This window comes from Balaenoptera borealis (assembly GCF_965194805.1).
Source record: "Balaenoptera borealis genome assembly, chromosome: 5".
In the NCBI taxonomy this organism is placed as follows: domain Eukaryota; kingdom Metazoa; phylum Chordata; class Mammalia; order Artiodactyla; family Balaenopteridae; genus Balaenoptera; species Balaenoptera borealis.
Window position 1 is genome coordinate 67,308,325 of NC_138862.1, and position 19,658 is coordinate 67,327,982.

General features: G+C 36.2%; 1 protein-coding gene across 13 annotated transcripts in view; it reads left to right on the plus strand.

Annotated features, from left to right (window-relative positions):
• Positions 1-19,658, plus strand: part of STXBP5L (syntaxin binding protein 5L) — a 382,290-nt gene that overhangs the window by 344,941 nt on the left and 17,691 nt on the right. For 12 of the 13 annotated variants that reach the window (XM_082394859.1, XM_082394860.1, XM_082394862.1 and 9 more), the window contains 3 exons: positions 4,030-4,200; positions 6,453-6,692; positions 18,218-18,578. In XM_082394859.1, coding sequence (XP_082250985.1) covers positions 4,030-4,200; positions 6,453-6,692; positions 18,218-18,578 — 772 coding nt within the window. The remainder of the gene's footprint in view (positions 1-4,029; positions 4,201-6,452; positions 6,693-18,217; positions 18,579-19,658) is intronic. The other variant, XM_082394855.1, reaches the window with a different exon arrangement.

Below are 19,658 nucleotides of genomic sequence, written 5' to 3' on the forward strand. Positions count from 1 at the left end.
TTAAAAAATGGGCAGAGGTATTGGGGTGGTGGTGTGATGAGTTGGGAGATTGGGATTGACATATATACACTAATATGTATAAAATAGATAACTAATAAGAACCTGCTGTATATAAAAATAAATAAAATAAAATTCAAATCAAAAAATAATAATAAGGGAGGGAGGGAAAGAAGAGTTACCTCTTAACTATAAAAGTAAGCAAGGGTAAAGTTATGTGGGTTTTCATATATTTTAACTAACTGTTTGATACTGGCTACATTTTATATAGTTCAAAGCAAAGTCTTTTTATTTCATTTGTTTTCATGAATTTTAAAATCCAATACTTATTTTGATTTAGTATTATGTTCAACATTTATTTCACCATAGAATCACCCTCTGTGGCATAGGCATAATACTAATTTTCATTTTCTAGGAATCGTATGGTATATTAAAAAGTTTAACAAGACTAGTGTACCAAGTATTAAATTAAATCTTCATTTACATACTTCTATAAAGCTTTGGCAAGGACTACGTTAAAAATAATTTCAACTGGAGTCAATAAGCCATTTTTCAGTAAATCACTATTGTACCTTGCTCTGTATAATATATACACTAAATCAAATACTGATTTAAAGATACAAGAGAATCAGCTAATTTAAAGAAACTTGTAATTTTTTTAGATTTGGGAATCTTTCTGTAAAATAAAGAATAACAATTTCCCATTTGCTTTAATCTGCTTATTGTTTTAAGGTTGAATTTTTTAGAATGTTGAATTTTCTCTAAATGGCATAGAGCACTACAGCTGAGATAAAACATCATTGTAATCAGGAAGCAGTTGTAGGAAACAAACCATTCCATTTATATTATGCAGAAAGTGACTTAATACAAGAAACTAGGTGCTTATCAAGTCATTGAAAGATGGAGACGTAAACTCTAAGCTTGGCCTACAGGTATGATTTTCAGAATAAGGCCACCAAACAGACATACCAGGGAAGCAGACAACTTTGCTACTGTTAGAAACAGAATCAGAAGACTGCTGCCAATCAATTGTTGAACTGAAGAGCACATTGTTATAAGATCAGCATTCTACTACAACTGCCTCTTGACATACAGAAAGCTTGTGACTGGACACTGGAATGTTGCTTTCAAAAACAAAACAAAATAAAGTAAAATCTCCATTGCAATAACACCAAAGCAGCATAAATATTGCTTCCATCCCATTTTCAAAATCACTTGCCAGACATTTTGAAGCCCTGAGCCACTATGTAAAAAAGGCCACCATGCTATGAGGAAGCCCAAGCCTTCTAAAGAAGCCATCATTGACAGTCCCAACTGAGCTCAACCTTTGCATCATTCTAGCCCAGGCCATGTGAGTAAAGAAGCCTCCAAAAGATTCCAAGCCCTCAGCCATTCAAGCATTACTGACTAATGCCACAGACATCATGGATATAATATCCCCACCTTGCCTTAGTCTAAGTCCTTGCCCACAGAATCTGTAAGCATAATAAAATGATTGTTATTTTACATTATTAACATTTGGAGTGGTTTTTATGCAACAAGAGCTAAGCGATACACATCATAGATATTTTATAAGTTTCAACAAGCATTTCAGAAACATTTTTAAAGATTATAATACTCTATTATGTGATATATACCACAATGTACCTAAAAGTTTATGCTGAATTGTAAAGGAGAGCTGGTTTCCAATTTTTATCTATAACTTAAACTATACTGAATAATTTTATCAATAGAGGTTTTTGTTTCTCTTTTGTATTTAGCATTATTTCTTTATCATAAATTTCCAGAATGACTGTGTCTGGGCTATAACCAAATTTCTTCATAAGTGTTTTGTATCTATTCATATCTATCTTGAATATTTACTGTGGTTAAAAAAAAATTAAAGCAAATTAACTTCCATATATTTAAAAATTTTTAGCAACAACAACAAAAAAATCCTTTAAGTCAATCAGCCCTAGTGAAAACAGAAGAATATGGCCAAAAACTCTGGGCTACCCATGTATAGTAATGTCAGCCAGACCTCATGAGTCAATCATGAGAAGCTGGGGAAAATGTGGCCATACAGTGGGTAGGGGGAAAAAAAGACCAGCATATTGAGTAATCTAATAATTGATATTGCCCTATTATGAGCTCAAATGAAACAATATTCACATGAAACAGCCACCAAAAGATGGTAATAGATAGGCAGCGACCTTGGCTTAGCAAGTCCAGAGTCCTGGCTAAGTGAACAAATTTTACTGTTCTCAGAGCTCTGCTATATACTTTTGTACCTAGATAAGAGGGCGTGAAGAGGACTGTAATCCATCCCACATTATTCTGGATAAGCCCTAGAACAAGGCTTCACACCTGTGGAAGGGGCAACTTTTCCTAACTGGTATGCCCAGAGGGGGGCAATTTGTACCCCCAAAGTAGTAACTCTAAGTCTTTGTTAGTGGCAGCTATTGCCCTCAGTGTTCTTCCTATTTATAAGACTAGATTTGTTAATGAAGGAGGGCTAGAGCTCTTGACTTCTGCTTCCCCATGGCTAACTCATCGTGTGACATTTGTGCCTTTCCATTCAGGAAATCTGATTTCAGAGATCTATGTTAACATGGAAGATGACTGGTCCCAAAGAGCTTGGATCTCAATGTACATTATACAAGCTACTCCTAAACCCTACTAAATATGCCATCAAAATTGCTACTCCTTACCAAATATTTTAGCTGACCCTGTGGCCTAGTTTTTAAGCATACAGACACTAAGTGAGAAAAATCTGGATTAGAATCCTGCCTCCATGAATACTACTTATGTAATATATGTAATATTAGATGATTTTCTGAACCCTTTTTTCTGACCTTCATTTTCCTCATCTGCAAAAATCAGGATAATAAAGCACCTACCTTGCATAGCTGTTGTGAAGATTAAATGAGTAATGTGTATAAAATACCTAGCATTTAAGTATTCAATAAATGCTAACTCATTTTTAAAAAATAGTAAAACACACTAGAGCATTTAAATACTGAAACCTAATTCTCATCTTTGCACTAGCTGCAAGGGGATCCAGGGAATGTATAATTTTAAGTTTTCAAATTGTTCAATACAGAAAGGCTATAATGGAGTGGACACTGAGTGCCAGTTCCCCATGTCCAATGTGGACAGTAAACATGATTCTTCTCTATTTATTGTCCTTTGAGTAACCAAAGAAGCACATTTTAAAATGCATTCTGAATATTGTAGAACTATGAGATTATGTTTCAAATACTGTGTGTTAGCATTAAGAACGTTTTAGTGCAATTATTTCCAAGTTTTTAAATTATACCAGAACTGAGCTAAACTCACAGGCTCTAAATAAACAGTACTATTTTGTCTTAGACCTGAGCAGTTTTAATACTCTGGAACAAGAATGACAGTAATAATTAATTTTTGTTCAGAGTTTACCACATACCAGGAAATATTCTGGCATGTGACATGTGTTATCACAAAAAATCCCTGAGCTAGATAATAATAGTCCCAATTTACAGAAGAAACTAAAATGTGAAGTCTTCAATAATTTGTACAATAGTAGGTAGTAGAACTGGGATTTGAGCCCAGGCAGTCTGGCTGTAGAGTCAATATTCTTATGTACCATTCTCAACTTCACAGTAAAATGCTTCCATTCTATATTTTAAACTCTAAGCACTTGAAGTTCTTCCAAAATTTATATAAACAGGTATATATTTAAATTATGCAAAAGAAAGTCTAATACTATAACCTATTTTGTATTGCTATTAAATGGCAGAATACATAATGAGGACATAGAATAAATTTTAAACTATGTTAACTAGTCAAATTTTAAAAACAAATCTTATATTTAATAAATATCATGAAAAATTTGGCTAAATACTTTGGCAAAATTGAAATTGGGACTAAATACTAAAATAGCAAGGACTTAGCCATCTTTATATGTTTTGAAAAAAGGAATTCTCACTCTTCATTTATTAATCTACACACTTAGATTCCTTTATATTAAGATTTAATTATGATATTTATGCTGCCTTCTTCCTCTTGGTACAGATCATGTAAATGGACACTGCACAAGTCCAACTTCCCAGAGTTGCAGTTCTGGAAAACGTCTTTCCAGTGCTGATGTTTCAAAAGTAAATCGCTGGGCTCCTGGAAGACCACCATTTCGAAAAGCACAGTCAGCTGCTTGCATGGAGATTTCTTTGCCAGTTACAACAGAAGGTAGGTTAAGCATACAAATTTTTGTGGATACAATTAAAATTTGACATACCACAGTAACAAGAGCTGGAGGATAAGGGATGGTGGTCAGGTGTGAAAGATCTGAAAAACTATGGTCAACTAGACAATGAGCAACTGAGAACCTGGTCGAGCTGTGGCCATGACTCCAAATCCATTCCTCACTACACCTCTTTCATCTCTAAAACCAGAATGGCTGTTTATGGGTAGGCTTTCACCTCCTCTGTACAAAATGAGACCTATGCCTTAATCTGTTCTCTGCACTCCCAATTTCTTTCCATCTCAATGGTAAGCCTCTTAGTGTCTCTATCTGTAGGTAGTTATTTAATGTCTTATAACCTTAGTTTCCTCAACTGTTAAGTGAATGTGACCAAGAAAAAGGGAAGACATTAAATTCTAAAGTTTGCAATCTCATCTTCATATGTTTGAAAAAGGGAGGATTATTTGCTTACTTACAGAATTACTGTTAGGGGCAGGGAGTAAAGTACAAGAGCCAGAAGGCCTAAAATTGACACACACACACACACACACACACACACACACACACACACACACACAAAAGGGAGTCCTGTAACTGCTGCTATTGTCTTGCTGATAAAAAGCTTTGGGACTAGAAATAGGAAAAAATAATCTTAGGAATGTGCTATGGTAATTCTATGCTATAAAGTAATTCACCATTACCACCCCTCAAAAAACTTGATAGTAATGATGTATATTATTCTTCAAATTTTTAAAAGAAAATTTTTAGGGACTTCCCTGGTGGTCCAGTGGTTAAGCCTCTGCACTTCCACTGGAGGGAGCGTGGGTTCAATCCCTGGTCGGGGAACTAAGATCCCACATGCCATGCGGCTTGGCCAAGTAAAAAAAGAAAATTTTTAGGTTTTTCCTTTAACACTATGCCATACTAAATTTGGTCCACATGATCTTCTCTCACAGGTGTCTATGAATAGCAACCTAGAAACATTAGCTAGGAATGTTATAATGGAAGCAAAATATAAAGGTTATAAAGGAAGTAGTACTTTTAATCACTGGATTGAATTGGGAATTTTGAGTTTTAGACATTTCTGCCTCTAACTTGTTGATTCTGGGAAAATTACTTAACTCTATGTCTCTGTCTCCAAATCTGTAAAATACATAGATTATATCCAAGCTCCCTCTCAGATCTAAATTCTATTACAAACAATTATTTTTATAAACTTGCTGAGGGATACAAGGGGGAAATTAGGAATACTATATTTTGGTTTGTAGAAAAAGGGATAGTCTGAGGAACTTATATTTGGTTTTATTGTATATTATTTTATTTATATATTATATTATTATCTCTTTTTATAAAAATGAGTCACACTTATATCTATCAAAAATGAAAGGAGAGGGAAGGCAGTAGAAAGAGGAATATGAGGAACTTGTACTCTGGAGTGATTATATGAACAATACAACCTTCCTAATATTTACCTGAGGTGGTGAGTTTCTGCTTGTTGGAGTGTACACATGTGTAAGAGATGATGAGCAGGAGAACCTGAAACCACCTTGTTTCCTTTAAGTGGGCTGAAGCCCTTTCAGAAAGATTATGGGTGGGGTGGCATTGTCTACAACTCTGTATTTGGCCCTAGGCAAAGCCAAGACTGTATTTGGATTCAAGGTAGGCAGCTTGTAACTAGTTCAGGGAGATAACATTTGCTCTTTTGTCTTGGTGTAAATATAAATAGTTCAATTTTCACAATTTTAATTACTCCAAATATAACAAAATTAGAGGAATGTATTTACCACAGAACATTTGTGACCCTTCAGGTAAGTAGCCACAATGTTGTAAGTGGGAATTGTCAAGAAATCATTAGAAGTACTTCCAACAATTGAGAGATAGGAGGGAAGCATAATTAACTGCACCAGAAGTTCTTGTAACCTTAACTATTTAGACTAAACATCTTTTTTTTTCTAGATTAGAGAATTTCAACTAACTTGTGAGGTGAGGTAGAGAGAAAAACACAGTGGACTGGAACTCTGGAGACTCAAGGTCTAGTCCCAGCTCTGCCTAAGTTTATGATTTACACTTCAGGATTTGTCTCTTCGTCTTCAAAATAAGCTGGTGAACTGGATAAACTGCCTTCCAGATCAGTTAACAACGAATCAAATTCTACTCCCCCCCCCCCCCCATAATTTTGGTTTTCACGTACTAAGTCTGACTTTACTTGTTCTGGAAACACACTAAAACTAAATTTTTGGTTTTTAACTTTCCATAGAAAGTCGAGAAAATTCCTATAATCGCTCTAGAAGCTCTAGCATCTCCAGTATTGACAAAGATTCTAAAGAAGCGATTACAGCACTATACTTCATGGAGTCCTTTGTTCGGAAAAATGACTCTACTATCTCCCCTTGTTTGTTTGTTGGAACTAGTCTGGGAATGGTGTTAATCATCTCCCTAAACCTACCTTCAGAAGATGAACAAAGATTTACAGAGCCAGTCATGGTATTGCCAAGTGGTAAGAGTTTTTATTTATTCCTTCATTGCTACTTTTTCAAATTTAAATATATGGTATTTTAAAACATTTAATTTGTATTGATCTGGAGCAAAGATTTAAGTATTCTATATAATAGGAACTATTGAGAATTTTATAAATCATATACTATCCCAAGTATTGCAGCTTACTTGCAGGGTGAAATAGTCAACCATTTCTATGGTAATAAATTGTGGAACTCCCAACCTAAACAATGCCTTGGGAAATAAGTTTCTGAAAAGCATTTAGGAAAGCCTTAAAGCGAAAGTTTAAAATTTTTAATGAATTGAAGCATTTCTGCAAAGTTCCATGCCAGATCAGAGCCTATGAGTGTTTTACATCATCCTTAAAGAACTCAGATGATTAAATTGGAAGCAGTCTGACTTGAGGTGGCTTTCTGAATTCTTTGATAACCTGCCCATCTTGTTTTGAAGCCATGCCACACAATTTCTTCCCTTTTTATCCTAGTACCTAGAGAATTTGACCCACGTTATGAGTATTGTTGCTAAAGTATATGTTGTATTCTCTTCCTACTTGACTTGTCTTTTTCCTTTTGAAGAAGAGATGTGTGATTCCTTCTGTTATTCATTTGAGTATTTTTAAATTTATTCTTATCAATAGTTTTTTCATATATAGAAAAGAGTAAAAGTTATCTGAAAAACATTTCTTAAGTAAAAATAATTTTATTAATATATAGGATAAGGGGGCTTCCCTGGTGGCGCAGTGGTTGAGAGTCTGCCTGCCAATGCAGGGGACACAGGTTCGAGCCCTGGTCTGGGAGGATCCCACGTGCCGCGGAGCAACTAGGCCCGTTAGCCACAGCTACTGAGCCTGCGCGTCTGGAGCCTGTGCTCTGCAACAGGAGAGGCTGCAATAGTGAGAGGCCCGCGCACCGCGATGAAGAGTGGCCCCCGCTTACCACAACTAGAGAAAGCCCTCGCACAGAAACGAAGACCCAACACAGCCAAAAAAAATTAATTAATTAAAAAAAAAAAAAAAAGAGAGAAGTGCTGCTTGCTTTCAGCTTTGTTAAGGTGCCAGTCAACCCTTGCCAGTCCTTTAAAAAAAAAAAAAAAAAAAAAAAAAAATATATATATATATATATATATATATAGGATAAGGGATTTTATGTTAAAAGAACACATATATGGCATGGTAGGTTAGATAGAGTTGTGTTTTCTTTGTTAACTGGTCTGCTAAATTCATATAGATGGATTGTAATTTACTGTAGGTAGAACAGTCAGCTCTCTACTAGTGAGGCAAATTAAGATAAACATATTTTGTGTGTGTATGGCTTAAAAAACAGAAGTTTATTTTCTCACACTTCTGGAGGCTGGAGGCCCAAGATTAAGGTGTTGGCAGGGCTGGTTTCTTCTGAGGCTTCTCTACTTGGCTTGCAGTTGGCCACCCTCTCACCATATTCTCACGTGGCTGTCCCTCTGTGTGCTTGTACCCCTGGTGTCTCCCCATGTTTCTCTTAATCTCTTCTTAGAAAGGCATTTGACGGTTTGGATGAGGGCCCACCCTATCAGCCTCATTTTAACTTAATCACCTCTTTAAAGGCTCTGTCTCAAATATGGTCACATTCTGAGGCAATGGAGTTTAGGCCTTCAACATATGAATTTGGCGTCGGGGGGGACAAAATGCAGCCCATAACATACACCGTATTTTAAAAGTTAATCTGTTAGGATCACTATATTTTAATTGTAAACATATTTCACAATAAGAAAATATCTTTTATTATAGTTCTAATTTTAAGGAAATATGTATAATTCTCTTATACTGGTTGAGAGAGAACCAGATCAGTAAGGTCAAAATGAATTTTTAAGTATTAATTCAATCCATTATTTAACTCAATAAATTTTTATACAGATTGGATTCCTAATATGTGCCATGTATTCTTCACAAATTTAAAGGTAAAAATCAAACTCCTGTATACCCAAGTTTACAACTGTAAGTTTAAGACAGTTTTCTAATAAGAGATTTTCTAACGAATGTGGTTTTCTATGCCACAAGCATAGAAATAAGTGTCTGGAACTAATTTAATGGATCTCTCAGTACTATAAGAAAGTTCTTCAACATTCTTAGCAGATAGACTTAGACTTAAAATGATGGCAAAATACAAAATAAGTATAGATTTAACTTAATATTCTGGCATCTGGTTCATAAATATTTGCGCACTCTTTCCTTATCCATTTAAAGAGAGATAATGAGAAGCTATCTTCTCCAAGTTTCTCTGTCCGTATTCCATTCTTTCAAGATGTTAGTTAATATATCAGTATCACTTCATCAGTTGTAACGAATGTACCACACTAATACAAGATGTTAATAACAGAGGAAAGGACGAAGGGGGCATATGGGAACTCTCTGTACTATCTGCTCAATTTTCTGTAAACCTAAGATTGCTCTAAAAAATTGTCTATTAAGCAGTACCTATAAGGGAGGAAGCTATGAGTCTAGGTTCAGATCTGTTTTATAATTAACCACTGAAAGAGAAATAGCCTAATTGGAAGCCATAATTTATGACAATAAAAAGAAAAAAGGAAGGTGGAGTTTCATAAAAAAATATAGAGGGACTTCCCTGGTGGTCCAGTGGTTAAGAATCCGTCTTGCAATGCAGGGGACACCGGTTCGATCCCTGGTTGGGGAACTAAGATCCCACGTGCTGCGGGGAACTAAGATCCCACGTGCTGCGGGCAACTAAGCCTGCGCGCCGCAACTACTGAGCCCATGTGCCACAACTAGAGAGCCTGAGTGCCACAACTAGAGAGCCCACGTGCTCTGGAGCCTGTGCACCACAACTAGAGAGAGAAGCCAGCACGCCCGCGCACTGCAACAAGATCCCGGGTGCCACAACTAAGACCCAACGCAGCAATCAATCAATCAATACATACTACAACAAGAAAGGGTTGCAAGTGGAATAGTCTGATAGAATTAAAAAAAGAAAGAAAAAGAAAAGAAAATATAGAAATGACAGAAAGCCAATTCAAATTTAAAGTAGAAAACTTGTCCCCTCTTCCTCACATCTCACTTCCTGACTCCTTCTTCACCTTCTTTCCAGTATCTACTCTCCACTAGTCTCCACTGTTCCACTAGTCCCTGCCCTATTGGTACTGCTCTAGATTATGGGAACCATTTTTTAAAGGTTTGGAATCAGAGGCATTTCCCTCTTCTGTTGCCAGTGCTAAAGTGGGTGACATGTTCTCAGGCTCTGAAGGCATTTTTCCCGTCAAAACATTGTTAAATTACCTTTTATCAGTTGGCCTAGCAAAATTTATCTGAGTCTAGCAATTTCCTCAAAGTTGAATACAGTCTATTTCGAAATTTATTCATCCATTCATTCAACATACATTTCCCAAGCTCATACTAATTAATTAGTCACTGGGGATACAGTGGTGATCAGGACACAGAATGATCTTTATTCCCAGATTATTTGTAGGGAAGAACAAAAGTAAACAGAAAATTACAATAAGGGAAGTAAAGAATACTGCGCAGCATAGGAGGGGGGGTTTGGGGAAGACCTCTCTAACACAGCAGCCATCTGAAGTGGGACCGGTTTGGAAGGGAGCTGTGCACAGTACTGATGTTTAAGAGTAATTTAAAGCAGCATGAGTAAAAACCTAGAGGTAAAAAGAGCATGGCACAGCCAAAGCCTAGAGATAGAATGGTGCTAGTTGAGGCTGGAAAAGCAGGCAGGGAAAGATTAGAGGGCCTTAAAACCATGTTAAGGAGCTGGAAAAGACTTCCTAGATCTGTGGGTTTTTTGTTTGTACAAAAAAAAAAATTGTGACGTGGTATGCTTTTTTCTCTCAAATGCTGGTGCTTAAATTTTCTAATTGTAAAAACATCCAAATACAGAGGAAGATAAATGAAAATTCTGCCACCAGCAAACATTCCCCCTTCTCTGTCCCATCTCCCCCTCCACACTTCTGCCCCTAGGAATTTTACTCTCCAACAGTAATTCTTTGAGAAATTTGCTGAGATTTTAATTTTAAAGCCACTTTATTGAAGTATGATTGACATATAAAAAGCTGTACTATTTAACGTAAACACCTTGATGAGTTTGGAGACAAGTATACATCCATGAAACCATGACCAAAATCTATGCCATAAACATATTTATAACCTCCAAAAGTTTCCTACCCCTCTAATTTTTTGAGACTCACTTTAAATTGTATTTCATTTCTACGTACTGCTTTGTGCTACCAGCTACAAATTATTCTGTAATTACCAATCCTGCCACATGAAGTGCCTATCACTGCTTTGTAAAAAAAATTATTTCATGCTTCATGATCAAACTAGAGGTTTAAACTCATGATTAAACTAAAGATTTTCCATAATAAATTCATTCTCTTTACCCCCGAACTATTTCTTCTTGCTCTTCTCCCCATTTCTGTTAATAGTGCCATGATACTACCTAGATAACTTCCATCACTTCCGTTTCTTTTCTGATCCCTTTTACTTACTGCCTCTGTACTGGTCTTATTACAATATTGTCTTCATCACCTAATTTCTATACACCATATTCTCTGATACCTTTCACTTACCCATAGAAGCAATTTCTTGAAAATCTTGGAAATCAGTGATCTCTATAAGCTCAGCTTTGTTCTACCTTTCTAATCTGATTTCCTGCTACTTCCCAGCACCAGCTGTCTGGTCCAGCCAGTCTTATTTCCTCACTTCCCTTTTCTCTTTGCTACCTGTCAATCATCTATCATTGGTGGATATCATATGAACTTTTATGTTTGTTGCCAAAATTCTGGAAAACCTGTATCAAGTTTCTTGGGAGCTGTAAGATTTGGAAGAATTTTCTACAGACTAGCTCTTGGATCCAGACATTTCAAATTTCAAATCTTGTTTCTTCTACATTATCTATATATTTCTAATATTGACATAATATACAATTTGTAATACGATCTTCAGCCCTGCACTTCCATGTCAGATTAATGCTGAGTTGCATCAGGGTGGTGGGAGTTTTCCTGGGAGCCATTCCTATACCTAGAAGGCTTTCAATAACCTAGACATGGTAGTGATCGTGAATCACGTACATAAGTCTACTAAATTCTAGATGTACCCGCATCTTAATTTCCCTTGTCCAGATTCCTGAAATGCCTATTCACTACAATGTCACTTAACTGGAAGAAAATTACAGTGGAAAGAGAAAGGAGTTTAACTTGATTGTGGTTAAAATATTTTAGTTTCACAAACTTAAAACCCATGAACACGTGCCTCACTTAAAGAAGGGCTGATAAAGAAAAATTAAAAATGTAAGAGATAAAGATTTGTGTAGATGGACTTACCTCATTTTCTCTAGATGTTCCTTTTTGTATACTAAGGATATGATTTTAACTTACTAATTCAGTTTTTTATTACATATTATCTAAGCTTAGATATATCTGTTTACATATTATCTAAGCTTAGATATATTTGTTTACATATCACCTAAGCTTAGATATATTTGTTTTCATATGCAAAAGTATATCAGAGATGATCTTCTTGCCTTTATTCTTTTTCTTACAGTATTCTTGTGTTGTCCTTTGCCTGCTGACAGAAATATCTCCTAGACTTACCCTCTACTCTAGACTTTTCCCAGCCCACTCCCTATGTCAGACTTACTTGCTAGTATTTAATTCCTTTAAAATCCAGCTCTCTGATGAAGAACAATTAACTTATGCAAATGTATAGATGAGTGAATGTGCTATCTCACAGATATAATATGAAACTAGTTAACAGGTTTTGTCTGGAGATCAAATGAGAAGGATGTAGTTTTTAATCTTAAGTCTAAACCTTGATGAGAAATTTCACTCTATGCAAGTATTTAGTTAGGGCCTTTCCATATAAGATGTGTATATTTCAAACATATTTGTGAAATTCATGCATTACATCTTAAAAACTAATAAATAAGAATATAGTTCAAGCATAATGATTGTTTTTGACAGAAGTATAATCACAGCTTAATACAGGAAAACAAACATACACACTCTCCACTTATAGGTAGCAGCTCTATTAGTTGTTTACAGTTCTTATTACTAGTTGTATTGAATGTGTTTGTAGCAATTCTATTTTCCCCAAAGTAGATATACTGTCACTTGAAACTGCTGAGTAAAGCATGGAATCTGTCTAAGCCCTTAATAGCTAAACACGTGGGAAGCTATTAAGATTTTTAGATATTTTAAATTCATTGAATTAAAAAAGCAAAGTAAAATTCTCTACAGGTACTATCAAAAAACAAATGAAATTTTATGTACCCTTTTGTCACATGCTACTGTCATGAATTCAAACTCTTGCCAGACTCCCTTCTTTTATGAAGAGATTAAAAGAATGCACTTCTTTGGGAAAATCCAACGATCTAGATATACAGTTCTTAATATAGTAGGATAACCTAGAAGAAATGGATAAACTCCTAGAAACATACAGCCGACCAAGACTGAATCATAAAGAAATAGAAAGTCTCAACAGACCTGTAACTAATAAGGAGATTTAATCAGTAATCAAAAATCTCTCAACAAAGAAAAGCCCACTTCTCTTTTTTAATTTAATTTCCCATTAACTTACCTTGGTTGTCTTGACAACAAATTCTCATCAATGATACGGAAATTTGAACTAAAGCACTAAATCACTGAATTTTAGAGTGAAAAAACACCTAAAGATTATCCATCCCAGTAGCCATCACTTTAGTCTGTATCAGAATCACTTGGAGGGTTTGTTACAACCATTCTCAGAGTTTCTAATTCAGTAGGTCTGGGGTGGAGTCTGAGAATTTGTTTTTAAACAAGCTGCAGGTGATAATAGTACAAATGCAATTTTGCATGCTGGGATGGAAAAAACAATGTTCTATCCTCCTGTATAGGGAAAAAGCCAGTCCTTCCTCCTTCCATGTTTCTCCTGTGCGTTTCCTTTACTTTCACATGACTACCACACTCACAACACTTCTGACACCAGATGAGTGGAGGTTTTCTCCACAAACAAGCAAGTCTCTGAGACACCAGCTGGGTGTTCCACAATTTAACTCAATTCGGACACTATCTACATGGAGATAGTGTCAGATCCCACAGGGTAAGTTCTCAGTCCAATGAGACTGTCCCCTCCCCCTCTTTCAGATGCCAATCCCAAGTCACCTGTTCTTCTGACCTGAGGTTTCCACAACCTCCTCCTCGGGTTCAATTAATTTGCTACAGCAGTTCACAAAACTCAGAAAAACTGTTTACTTACTGTTTAGCAGTTTCCTATGAAAGGATATAGCTGAACATCCGATGGAAGCGATGCCTAGGGCAAGGAATGTAGGATGGGACGTGGAGTTTCCATGCCTTCTCCAAGAGCTCTCTCCCACAGCTCTACCTGCTCAACCCGGAAGCTCTCCAAACCCCCGCCTTTTGGGTTTTTAATGGAGGTTTCCTTACACAGGTGTGATTAATTAAACCATTGCCCATTGGTGATTGAATTCAATCTCCTGCTTCTTTCTTCACCCCAGAAGTAGGGGGGTGGGGCTGAAAGTGCTAACCCTCTAATCACCTGGTTGGTTCCTCTGGCAAGAAGCCCCTATCCTTAGGTGAGGCCCCCAAATCACCTCATTAACAAAATGAAAGACACCTGTGTTGCTCTTGTCAGGAAATTCCAAGGATTTTAGAGCACTGTGCCAGAAACAGGGATAAAGACCAAATAGATATTTATCATAAATCATAACATCACACATACATAATATGGTTAATCACAATCCTGGTTAAATTTAATTCTACCTACTTTATTTCTGTATCTGTGTAGCTGAATATGGCTGGAGAATATATAACCAGACTAAAAAGTCTCATTTTGAAATAAATCATCATTAACCTCAAGTGGGTTCCTGTGCTGCTGGGTAGTCCTCTGTCCACCCTCTTGAACAATAATTACATATTTTCTCCACTCTCCTCAGAGCTCCAATACCTCCTCCACTGTTTTCAATCTCAGCTAATGACCACGTGTCCTCTTTCACTGAGAAAACTGAAACGATCAGATAAGAACTTCAGCAGCTGCCACCACCATGTCTACCAACCTGTCTGTATCTCCATGGTCTCTACCTTTTCTCCTGTTGTGACTAAACTGTGTAAGCTCCTGACTTGGTGAATGTCTCCAGTTGTACACTAGATTCTACTCCCTTTCACCTACACAAGAAAGTCAATCCAGCAATTTTTCCTGTTTCCTTTATATAATTATAATAAATATTCATCTTTTTACTAGATCAGCATACAAACATGCTGTTATTTCTCCCATTAAAAGAGAAAAACCCTCCTTGAATCTATTCTCCTACAATGCCCCATTTCATTTCTTTTTATTTAGAGCAAAATTCCTTGAAATAGTTATGTTATATTCACTATTTCCAGTTTTATTCTCCCATTCTCTCTTGAGTGCATTCTAATCAAACTTTCTCCCACACCAATCAACAAAAAGCTCTATATAGGTCATCACTGACCTCACTGCTAAATCCAATGGTCAATTCTCAAGTCACATCTTACCTGACACATCAGCAACATATTGCAGTTTACCATTTTCCCTACCTTATAACATTGCACTTTTCGCTTAGATTCCAGGATACTTTATTTACCTAGTTTTCTTCCACCTTTGTAGTCATTCTTTTTCAGTCCCCTTTGCTCGCTCCTCTACATTTCACTGGACTTAAAACACCGGCATGCTCAAAGACAGACTCCTTGAACCTTTTCTGTTTTCTATTTATATTCAAGCCCTATATGAAATCAGCCAGCCTCATTACCTTAAATGCCTTTTGTAATCTAATGGGTCATATATTTATATTTATAGTCTGGCCTATCCCCAAATTCCTGACATAGGTATCCAGTTACAGGGATATGACATACACTTGGATGTCTAATAAGTATCTCAAACTTATGTCCCAAACTGAGTTCCTAATATTCCTTTCCTTTCTCCCACAGTCTTTCCCATATCTATTAATGGCAATTCCATCCTTCCAGTTTCTCAGGTCAAAAGCATTAGAATCAATCTTGACCACTGTATCTCTTTCACATGCTAACTCCAACTTATTAGCATATTCTGTTGGCTTGACCTTTGTAATATACTCAGATTCTGACCATTTCTCACCCTTTATACTATTACCACCTGGTTTGAGCAAGCCTCCATCCATTTCTCACCTGAATTACTGTACTAACCTTTTAACTGCTCTCCTTTCTTCCAACCTTGACTCCCTTTAGGATATACCCAGCACGAAGAGTGATCCTGTCAAATGGAAATTAGATTACATTACTCTATTCTCAAAATCTTCCCATCTCATACCAAGTAAAAGTCTAAGTCTTTACTGTGTCCTACAAGAACCTATATGACTTAGCTCCGTATTATCTCTGATCTCATCTCCTAAAAGTCTGCCCGTAACTACTCTAGAAGGTCAAGATCTGTGAATAGTTTGAGATTTTACTTTACTTGCAAGCTAATAAATTTAAGTTGCCAGTTTCATGGATGCTGATAGAAGACATGAGACTCTTGGATCAGAGATAAAGGATAATCACAGTAGCCAGAATATTTTGTGCTGGTTTCCTGAGCCTTAATTCCACAGTACAATGCAAAGAAGCCTCCTCTTCTGTATAAATCTGCTCAGGCTGCCTTAACAAAATACCACAAACTGGGTGACTTCAACAACAGAATTTTATTTTCTCACAGTTCTGGAGACTGGAAGTCTCAAATCAACATACCAGCAGTGTTGGTATCCGGTGAGAGCTCTCTCCCTGAGTTGCAGACAGCTGCCTTCTCACTGTGTACTCATGTGACCTTTCCTATGTGTGGGGGAGGGGAGGGGAGGTGGGGGAGAGAGAGAGAGAGAGAGAAGAGAGAGCTAGGTCTCTGGGTGTCTCTTCTTATAAGGACACCAATTCTATCAGATCAGGGCCCTACCCTTATGACCTCCTTTAACCTTAAATATTCCCATAGAGGGCCCATCTCCAAATATCAATACATCCACACTGGGGGAGTGGGGGAGGGCTTTAATGTATGAATTTGGGGAGGGGAAATGAACAAACCTTAGTCCTTAACATCTTCTACTCTATTTAAAATTTAATCACACCCTTTTCCAAGAATTTCTATCCCCTTTTCTGCTTTATTTTTTCCTTAGTACTTATTGCCATCTAATCTCATATATATACTTATCGTATATATTGTCTGTCTCTATCATAGAAAGTAAGTTCTGTGAAGGTAGGGATTTTTATCTGTTTTATTCACTATTTTATTCCCCTGTGCCTAAAACAGAGCCTAGAACACATAGTAAACCCTCAATAAATATTTGTTGATTGAATGAATTAAGATTTTAGTGGGGAAGACTGGTAATTTGGAAAGCTGGAGTAAGGTACACTTCTAGCCAGTAAGACCTCTTTGAGGAGGAAAATCCTCATTAATTGTCTGGTGAATTATTTACTGTAGACCGAACTGTTAATATCTTATTATAGAAGTCCTTAAATTTAAGCTTCCTTTGTAATGTGTATTTCTGAAATAGTAGAGGCTATATTTTGGACTTAGAGCTTTTTTTAAAAAATCATGTTACATCATCTAAACATGTTATTTTTAATTTTAAATATAAAGTACTTTCTAAATGGAATGTATTTTTATAACACCCTTCCTAAGTCTCTGGTACATGTACACTCCTGAGGTATATCAGCCTGGGATAACTTCCTTACTCTCTCTACATGATGTCAAAGGAGAAAGGAAAGAAAAGGCTGCTTAGGGGAGAATCTGGAAATGTCCAAAGGTCAGTCTACCCCAAGTTACTTCCTAAGCTTCATAGTATCTTGTCTCTGGGACTGGTAAAAATCACCCATAGGTAATAATCTGGCATGGATATTCAACCTTGGAGATTCCAGGTGAGTAAACCATTTTTCTGTATAAAAGATGCATAAGCCTGCCTAAACACCAAAGCTAGTTTGGATTTTTTTTAATACAATCAAAATTGCTAGCATGAACTCTAGATATTTAAATTTCATGAAATATCCTGAGTGTTCATCTTCAGAAGAAGAAAAATAGCATTTTCTAGTGAATGAGTCTGTAAAATAAAGAAGTGGAATCAGTTGGCATTTTTTTTTCAGCTGGTTATTCAATAAATTAAAAGTATAAATTTTCTAAAATTTGCTCTTTAAAAAAGTATTTTAATGAATACTATATAGTATAATGAAAGGATACTGGATTAGGAATTAGGAAGCCTGAGTTCTAGTCCAGGCTCAGCCACTAACTTGCTATGTGACCTGGCCCAAGTCTCATCATCTTTCTGGGTCTCTGTTTTCTCATTAATATAATGAGAGGATTTGACAAGTTGATGTCTTAGACTCCTTTTAGACCCTACCTTTTATGATTCCAAGTTATTGCAACTGGTGAACTCACAAATCTACTGATTTATGTATAATACTGCAACATTATGACACTATAGATATGAATTATCATAATATAAAACATTTATCACCCATAGATGAATAGCAGCTGTTTTAGAAAGAATTTCATGTGCCAGTGATATGAAATTGTTTTTATAGGTACATTCCTCTCATTGAAAGGAGCTGTCCTAACATTCTCCTGTATGGACCGAACTGGCAGATTAATGCAACCACCATATGAAGTCTGGAGGGATCCAAACAACATAGATGAAAATGAGAAATCTTGGAGAAGAAAGCTGGTCATGAACTGCCCCTCTCCATCCCAAGAAATAGGAGATCATCAGTATACAATAATCTGCTCAGAAAAACAAGCCAAAGTCTTCTCACTGCCTTCTCAGACTTGCCTCTATGTTCATAACATCACCGAGACATCTTTTATACTACAAGCAGATGTGGTGGTCATGTGTAACAGTGCCTGCTTGGCATGCTTTTGTGCCAATGGGCATATCATGATAATGAGGTACTTGCCTTCTTTATAAATTATCTGGTAATCATAACAGTGCAAACAAGGTACAATTATGAAAAGTATATGTGTAATGTGCAAGATGTTATCAAGAAGCAAACTGAGATCATTGTTTCATTATATTTGTGAATGTTTTATTGCTCAAAACTTTGAGGAGACTGAGTTTTTATTTGTTTTTGTTTGTTTTTTGTTTTTGCTAAAAATGCTTTGCATTGTGAATGAAATATGTTAATTGACATCAAGGAATCTAAGGAAAGAGTGATTCTCCAGTCATTCACACATTCATTCAACATTTATTGAGCACATGTTATCTCCCAGATGCCATGCTAGGCACAGGATATATGAAGATGAATAAACTACAAGGAAAGAAATGAACTGTTACCTTTACTATGTTTCATAGTACACACAAGAATTTTCCATACAGAATTTAATTTTATCCTTATAACTTCTCTAGGACATAGGAAAATAAAGTGTTATTTGCATCCTCCATTTTACATATGTTAACAAATTTTCCTGAGGTTGCAAGTCTAGGAAAAAGTGAGATCAACACTGAACAGTATACTAAAAGTCATCACTTTATTTTAACCTGCTCTAGCTATGCATTAAGAAATATACATGGAGGGAGAGCTTGGTTGGGCTTTTGAACTGAAGTCGTAACTATATTGAAGGCTAGGTGCAAACAGATGTGAGGGATAATTGAGGGAAATTTGCTGAATGTAAAACCAATTGGTTGTGAAAGGTAATGGAGGTCTTTAAATCTCAGGGTTAGAAGAGAACTTAAAGGTTAAAAAGTTTTATCATGAACTTGGATAATAGTGAGGTCATTAGCAGATAAGAAAGTCAGAATTTAGAAAGACTGATAATGAGAAGTTTGGGAATGAATTGAGAATGAATGCTTGGAATGTGAGGTGCTTATATGCCAGCCTGCAGAAGTTTAGCCAGCAATTTAAGGTCTGGACTCTTAAAAAAATAGGGGTGGAAGATACAGCTCTGGAAATCATTTACGTAAATGCACTAGTGAAAGTTGTAGCAGTGAATGAAATCGTCAAAGAAGACAGTATAAAAAAAGAGGAGAAA